General features: G+C 36.5%; 1 protein-coding gene across 1 annotated transcript; it reads right to left on the reverse strand.

Annotated features, from left to right (window-relative positions):
* Positions 1-835: 835 nt before the first annotated feature.
* LOC142180673 (uncharacterized) lies at positions 836-2,179 on the reverse strand. Its single transcript, XM_075252719.1, has 2 exons — positions 1,359-2,179; positions 836-1,181 (listed from the first exon to the last, which is right to left on the reverse strand). Exons 1-2 carry the CDS (start codon positions 2,177-2,179, stop codon positions 836-838), a joined length of 1,167 nt encoding a protein of 388 aa, XP_075108820.1.
* Between the last annotated feature and the right edge of the window lie 6,615 nt (positions 2,180-8,794).

The following is an 8,794-nucleotide window of genomic DNA, read 5'->3' on the forward strand; positions in this document are numbered from 1 at the left end:
AGATGCATCATTGTATACCACATAATCATTTCCTTCAGCTGGCAAAGAAAGTATTGGAGCTTGTGTCAACAAGGATTTGAGCTTTTCAAAGCTCTCTTGACACTTGTCATCCCATACAAATTTGGCGTCTTTCCCTAAAAGTTTGGTCAAGGGAGAAGCTATAATAGAGAAGCCCTTCACAAACCTTCTGTAGTATCCTGCTAAACCCAAGAAACTTCTTATCTCAGTTGGAGTTTTAGGGAGTTTCCAATCAACAATAGCTTGAATCTTACTAGGATCAACCTTCACACCTTCAGATGATACAATGTGCCCTAAAAAAGCCACTTCATTCAGCCAGAATTCACATTTGGAAAGCTTCGCGTAGAGTTGTCTCTCTTTCAGAATTTGCATGACAATTCGGATATGCTTATCATGATCTTCTCTATTCTTGGAATAGACTAAAATGTCATCAATAAACACCACCACAAATTGATCGAGATAAGGCTTGAATACACGGTTCATTAGATCCATAAATGCAGCAGGAGCATTTGTCAAACCAAATGGCATTACCAAAAATTCATAATGGCCATACCTGGTCCTAAAAGCAGTTTTAGGAACATCTTTCTCCCTCACACGCAACTGATAATATCCAGACCTCAAGTCAATTTTTGAGAATAAGCTGGCACCCTTCAGTTGGTCAAACAAGTCATCGATTCTAGGCAGTGGGTATTTGTTCTTGATTGTTACCTTGTTCAGCTGTCGGTAATCAATACAAAGCCTAAGAGTGCCATCTTTCTTTTTCAGAAATAAAACAGGAGCTCCCCAAGGTGAAATACTGGGACGGATAAAACCTTTCTCAATAAGTTCTTGCAATTGAGCCTTCAACTCTTTTTTCAGCTGGAGCCATTCTATTGGGAGCGATATAAATAGGAGTAGTTCCAGGGACAAGATCTATAGGAAATTCAATCTCCCTTTCTGGAGGCAACCCAGGAAAATCATCAGGAAAGTCGCACACAGTTGGTATGTCCTTAAGACTTGGACTCCCCAATCGTGTATCGACTATATGAGCAAGATAGGCATCACAACCTTGACAAATCATCTTCCTTGCCAAGACCGCAGAAATAATATTAGATGTCAATGGTCTTTCTCCTTGAACTACCATGTGTGAATATGCAGGAGTTCTAAATGTCACTTGCTTCAACCTACAATCAACCAATGCATAGTGCCTATGGAGCCAATCCATGCCAAAAATAACATTATAGTCTCAGAAGGGCATTTCAAGTAAGTCGACATGGAAGACCAGATTTTGAATCATGAATGGACAATCTCGGTAAATCCTGTTAACAACGGCCTGATGACCTAATGGACTCGTGACTAACACATCAAAGTCAAATCTCACAGATTTAACAGTATCGGGAAATGCAAGTGATGAGCAAACATAAGAGTGCGAAGATCCAGGATCGAATAATGTAACAACAGATATGCCAAATAAGTGAAATTTACCAGCAACTACGTCCGGACCATCCTGGTCATTCTTATGTCTCATAGCATAAACTCGTGCAACAGCTCTCGACCCACCAGCCTGATTAGCTACACTCGAATCCGCTGCTTGCATATTTCGAGGTCTAGCACTACTATTAGCTTGAGAATGAATAGTGACAGGCTTTTGAACTGATCCTTCTGTATGTGTATAAGAAAGAGGATTAGGATTAGGACAATCCTTCACTTTATGATCCATACTTCCACAATTAAAACAAGCACCAGAAGCTCGTCTACATGCACCATAATGATTCTTCCCGCAATGTGCACAAGTAGGTGTATGAGTTTTGCCTTGGCCATAACTTGGAGTACTGGCAGTAGAAAAATTTGACTTATTCTGCTTATGGTGTAATGATTTATGTGTACTCTCGGTCTTGGAATAGTCAAACTTTCCCTTTTTGGATGGACCGCCATATTCTGAATTACCCTTCCTAAACCTGTTTTCTCTCCTACTAGCTTCTTCCTTGTCAATTCTTTCCCAAGTAAGTGCAGCTGAAATCAGCTTGGAAAAATCCTCAAGTTGTAAGATTGCCACTGATTTTCGAATGTAACCATTCAAACCTTCTTCAAATCTTCTGCACTTGTCTCTTTCACCATCAAGAATACCTTTAGCATAGCGAGAAAGCCTGAGAAAGTTTTGTTGATACTCTGCAATAGACATACTTCCTTGTCTTAAATTCAGAAACTCTTTCTTTTTAGCATCACAATAGATAAGGGAACATATTTTGCACGAAATGATTTCACAAAGTCATCCCAAGTCAGCACCAGAGGTTTTGCTTTTGCATTTGGCACACTTACCCACCAATCATAGGCATCTTTTTGTAAAAGGGAGATAGCATACTTAAATTTGGCAGCATTAGTACACTCCAGTTGTTCAAAGATCCTCTCCATGCGCTCGAGCCATTGTTTAGCTACCGTGGGATCTGTAGTGCCTTCAAATTCAACTCCGCCCATTTTTCTCATCTTCTCAAATTTTATTTCACTAGGTTCTGACATTGTCCCAGCTAAGTGACGAAATAATTCAACCATCTGTTGGAATGGAGGAGTCATAAATGGAGTATTATGACTCATTGCTCTTGGATTACTGCCCATTTCTTTTCCACTAACACGAGGATGATTTAGGTTAGGCAAGAGTTCCTCATTTCCTCCCTGAAGGTGAGGCATGGCATTATACTGGGCCTGACTTTCATCAACAGATTCAACAGCTTTATTCGAAGAAGAGGCCATATTAAAATTTCTATAAAAGATAAGATCACACTGCATTAGGGACATGTACATGATGCATATGCACACAAAATACAATAAATTAAATTAAACAAGTATGCAAAAATTTATAAACTCCAAGTCATTTTCAAGAAAGGAAATAACAACAAATACTAGGTACTATCACAACAAAACAAATCCTAGAATCACAAACCGTGACTCTGATACCAAAACTTGTAGCAACCCCTTTGGGAGGGTACTACTTAGGAAAACAAATCTAATTTCCTACTTACAAAATATTAAAAGAGATATTAATAAAAATATTTAGAATAATTTTAGTAGCGGAAGTAGGCCCATGCGAAAAGGTTGAAAGTGCAATATATATATATATATATTTTAAAAATACACCATAATTTTATTTTAAATGAAATACAATGTCAAAATATTAACAGATTAAAGCAACTTCCTAACTGATTTATACAATCATTCAAAATCACTGCAAGTTTATATTGTACATAACTTTCAAACTATCGGGTATATATAAAAAACAAAGAAAACTAGTTTTCTCCTTTTCTACATATTTACAAGACAAAGTGTAAATTCAGCATATTACAAGACTTGAGTTATTAAAACACCCTAATACAATAAAATAGGTTACAACTTCAAGCTACAAGATTTTAGTCTTTAAAATCCAACAAGGTTACAAATTCAAGTTACAAGATTTTGGTCTTTAAAATCCAACAAGCCTCCAAATAACATAAGTGTGACATATATATATCCTGTATATCATGTACATGTCCCAAAACTATGCAAACCAAGGTGCATATGCAAATGTGATCTCCATAAATTCTCCCAAAAAGACCACTTCACCTGGCCATCTTCAGATTTCATCCCAAACATTTCCTACGATAGAAAACAACTATCGCTAAGCATAAAGCTTAGTGGTGTATAAACTTTAGGCTTGGAGTCATTAAATTCTCCAATTCCCCTTTTCAGTCATAGTTAGCTCAATTTAACATAATTTAAAACAAGTGAACAAATATATCAAACATATCAATATCAAACTTTGAAGTGTTTCCAAATATCAATAACAATGTTCAAGAGTCTAGAAAGTGTATACTATCAATTTAAGAGAGTATACCAAATATCCATTTTCCGCCCAATATGTACGTCATGCCATCACACTAAGCATAATCAGATATCAAGATGGACCGAAGCCCCAAATCAAGTAGGGTCAAAACCCAATAGAAAAGAGAATCAAGAACCATATTAAAAATGGCTTCCTAGTTCGTACTTAACACGGACAAGTTCCATAATTCAAGACGAACTACAAATCCAAAGTTAAGATGGCAAAAGATCCAAATCAAGAGGCATGCCAAGATGAGTGACAAAGTCACTGCCACAAGAAGGACAAAGTCCCAACAAGAATGCAAAATAATCAAACAATCCATACGAATGGGTGATTTAGCAAATATCTTACAATACTTGATATAGTACGAATATAACAATATAAATTGAAGCCAAGAAAAATAAAGTATCAAGTTATTTCAACATATTCCAGCAAGCAAAAAGAGTACAAGTTTATACACAAACCTTGGTGTTTTACCACGAAACAGTTCAATCACAACTTGGGGACGTTCGAATCGTCTACGCAGTAAACAAACCAAATCTGTCCACTTCCTCAAACACCTCCCCTTTGATTTTTTCCAAGGGTTTATATACCTTAAATACATAATCAAATATCTAAATAAGTTCAGTGATTTAGTAAGTCAAACTAAATATGATATTGGTGAAAATTACCCAAAAATGTTTGAAATAGAAATTCTGGATAGTATCACTGTTCCGTGTTGTGACTCAGTTTTGAAGATTTACACGGACAAACTAGACTTTTGGTCTTCACAAAAGCTGTAGATCTATGTCTTACCGTTTCAGAACATCTTGAATCACCTCCATATCAATTTTGAACAAAGAGTTATGCTAAAATTACTAACAGCAGTACATGGAGTATTTCTAAAAATGGAAATCTGGACAGCACCTGCCCTGTACTTTCTGATCCTTTTTTAGGTAAATACCAACAAAACTAGATTTTGGTTCCTTCATAAAAGTTATAGATTTATGAAATACCTTTCCAGAAAGTCCTGGATCACTTAAATCGGAGCCTTGTACAAAATGATATATTGAAAATTCTAGTAGGTATCTAGTATAAAAACGAGTTTAGAAACTTACCAAGAGGAGCAACTTGATCTTCACCGAAAACGAAATTTGCTTGTTGATTTAGTAGAAATCCATGGGTTTTTTCATGAAACTTCAGATTTTTAAGTTTCTACGGAGGAGAGAGAGAGAGAGATAGAGAGAAGGAGAGATAGATAGAAAGAGAGAAATGGATAGATATGAAATAAAATGGTTACCCAACTACTAAATATTCTTAGATAAATACAAAATGTTGGAAACCAAAACTTAATTACATATTATATTTAATAACAACTAGTCAAAATAATATTAAGTGTTACATATAGAAACATCATGGAACTTTATTGTCAATATTAACACAACCTAAAGTAAGAAATTTTCATATATTGACCATTTCACATTTAGGAAGTGCAAAGTAAAATATTTCCTCGTTATAAAAATGCTCAATCAAGAATGCAAATATTATAAAAATTTTGGGGTGTTACAAACACAGGTAGAGGCCGTAGTCCTAGTATAGACCATGACGTTTTTCCCCACGAGCCACAATCATGGAACCCTTAGTGAGCTTCCACTTTCCAGCACCATTGGTACTGACATATCCCTCATCATCCAAAACACCAACAGAGATCAAGTGCAAACGAACATCAGGTGTATGTTTTACATTGTTTAAAACTAGTTTAGTTCCAATACTAGTTTCCAAACAAATCGTTCCAACACCAGCCACCCTAGATACAGTGTCATTACCCATACTCAAAGTTCCAAGTCACCCTGAGTATAGGATGGGAAAAATTCCTTCTTTGATGTCATATGAGATGCGGCACCACTGTCCACAACCCAGCTTAACTCATCACAAGCAATATTTATAAGATCCACATCAAGGACAGTAACAAGATCTTCTGTAGTAACGGTGGCCACACGATTGCCATCTTCTTTCTGTTCTTCCTTGTCTCTATTCTCCATTTTCAAAATCCAGCAGAACTTCTTTGTGTGCCCTTTCTTCCCGCAATGATAGCACTCAATGTCTTTAAGTCTGCTTCTGGATTTGCTTCTATTATGTTCTCTATTTTGAGAACCCCGATTTTTACTTCTCCCTCTAGAGTCAGTCACCAAGACATCTGATGAGGAGGAACCCTGAGATTTTCTTCTCATCTTTTCATTTAAAAGGCTGCTCTTGGCAAGATCCATAGAGATCACACCATCCGGAGCAGAATTTAATAATGAAGTTCTAAGAATTTCCCAAGAATCTGGTAGGGAACCAAGTAGAAACAAGCCTTGAATTTCTTTATCAAATTTAATGCCCATAGCAGATAACTGGTTCATCATCCCCTGAAAATTATTCAGATGATCTGTCATCGCGGAACTATCATGGTATTTTAAACCCAACATCTGCTTTATCAGAAACATCTTGTTGTTTCCAGTTTTCCGAGCATACAAACTTTCAAGGTGTTCCCATAGGATCCGAACATGTGTCTCCCCAGAAATATGGTTCAAAATATTATCATTAACCCACTGTCTAATAAAGCCGCAAACCTGTCTGTGTAACAAGTTCCACTCTTCATCTGATTTATTATCAGGGTTTATAGTGGCGAAGACAGGTTGATGAAAATTCTTGACATAGAGCAAATCTTCCATTTTGCCCTTCCAAATGGCATAATTTGTGTCATTCAAAGTAATCATTCTACTAGTGTTGGCTTCCATTGTTTATCACAAATGTAAATATTATTTATTATGAGACCAAAGTAATTCTTTTCTGATGTGGAAGTTCAGCATGTGCTGCAACCACAGAGCATACTCAGACAGAACCTTGGCTCTGATACCACTTGTAGGGAATAAACCCCGTAAAATAATATTCACGGTATTAGTGATAAACGCAGAACACTAAGTTATAGTTAAATCAGCAAGAATAGAAATGCAGCAATAATGACACCGAGATTTTACGTGGAAACCTTTCTGAATAAGGGAAAAACCACGGCCAAGAAGAGCAACTGATATCACTATAGCGAGGAATTTTACACTGTGTAGTAACGAGTAAAAATACTCCTAAGACCACTACACCCTCAAAAGAAATAAACACTCTTTTATTTTTTCCACCTCACTACAATATCTCTCACACTCTATTTTTCTTCACAAACTATTTTCTTATAGTTTATGGAATACCTTACTCTCTCTTTTCTCTCTTTGTTGGTGTATTACAAATGGCTCAGAAGCTCTCTATTTATAGAAATTCCATATCCCTACAGATGTCATCGGTGACATCAAAAAGAAAGGAAGAGATATTCAAACTCTTCAATTCAACAAAGACGGTGGCAGCCAAAAAAGACATAGAAAAGACTTTATCTATTTTTTGTCTTCTTCATTTATGGGGATGGACCCCACAACATTCAGCACCTGATATCATTTCAAGTGCACAAGTCAAGGGAACTGAACAACTGAACCAGCTGCAACTCTTGAAAAGTTTTGCATATCAACATCCGATTTGATGACCTCTTAAGGTCATAAACCAAAATCCAGTACACCGTCAAGTAGGGCTGGACATATATTGGGTAAAATCGATAACCCGAACCATTAATTATTTATTAGATTATCGGTATCGGGTTATTGGGTTAACGGTTTGGTAACGGTTTAGAATTTTTTCACTATTAGGTTATCGGTTCGGGCTTCGGTTTGCCAATTTTGTTAATGGGTTAATTGATAACCCAATAAGAATTAATAAAATTACGACTTTACCCTTAAGTATATACATATGCTAGGACTTCAGTTCATTCTCTCCTATTCTTTCTCAGCCGCACTCTTCAGTTGCTTCATCTTCATTCTTCATAGACCTTAATGGGTAATATACTATATGTGAATTCTTCTCATTTTTGCTTAACTCTAGATTGAGTTATCTTATTGGGTAAACTGATAACCGAACTGATAATGATCGATAATAGAATAACTAATAACCGATAACCGATATCTTATCAGTTCGATTATCGGTATATCAAATTTGTAAACCGATATGCTAAACTGATAATATTCATAACCGAACCAACCGATGTCCACCCCTACCGTCAAGTTGGAACAACTAGAACTCAAGGGAATTGAGATATCTGTTATACTTGAAGCTGGTTGAGTCTGCTAAACCAAATTGAATGCAAAATCATATGGAACAGATCATACCTAGTCGGTGTTGAGTTCCAAAGAAAATGCTTCTGCAACATCTTGACATTATTTTGCATGGCCTGATAACGTCTCAGAGGTATACTCAATAAAATCTCCTTTAGCCTAGGAATATCCTCCTCAGCAACAACCACAGATAAAGCCCTCCACTCAAGAACTTCGTCAAACGGAAGGGCAAAATTATCAGCAATGATAACTGAAACACACTCATAATATATTGCCTCGACAATCCTCGGGCTGTTAACTTCGTAACCCATCGGACAAAGGCAGAATTTGCTTGATTTCATGTGTTCAGAATAAGACATAACTCTTGAGACTCTATGGGGTAAAGGCCCATAAATTTCTATGGATTCATCTTTGTCCCTCCAATACTTGAGAAGTTTGGGACGGACCGGACCGTGCATATTTCCAGCGAAAAAGGCAAGAATCAGGCGTTGTGACACTCTTTTTCCAAAACACAAAAGTTCCGAAATCAATAACCAGAAAATATTCAAAAACACATCCAATAATTGCAAATTGCCTCTAGAGCTGCACTGACATTTGAACATGAATACAGTGCTTGTACATGCAATTTAACACAAGAAACATAAAGAGTTTCGTATCTCTACTATTCAGTTTCATGTGCAGTAAAAGCAGTCTAATATTGGCTCGAAGTATCATTAGGAAAAGAACGTTCTGAGCTCATGGACTTTACTTATTTAAGCGCAGTCCCTTCTAAGTTCAG

The sequence above is a fragment of the Nicotiana tabacum genome, chromosome 5 (assembly GCF_000715075.1).
Source record: "Nicotiana tabacum cultivar K326 chromosome 5, ASM71507v2, whole genome shotgun sequence".
NCBI lineage: Eukaryota > Viridiplantae > Streptophyta > Magnoliopsida > Solanales > Solanaceae > Nicotiana > Nicotiana tabacum.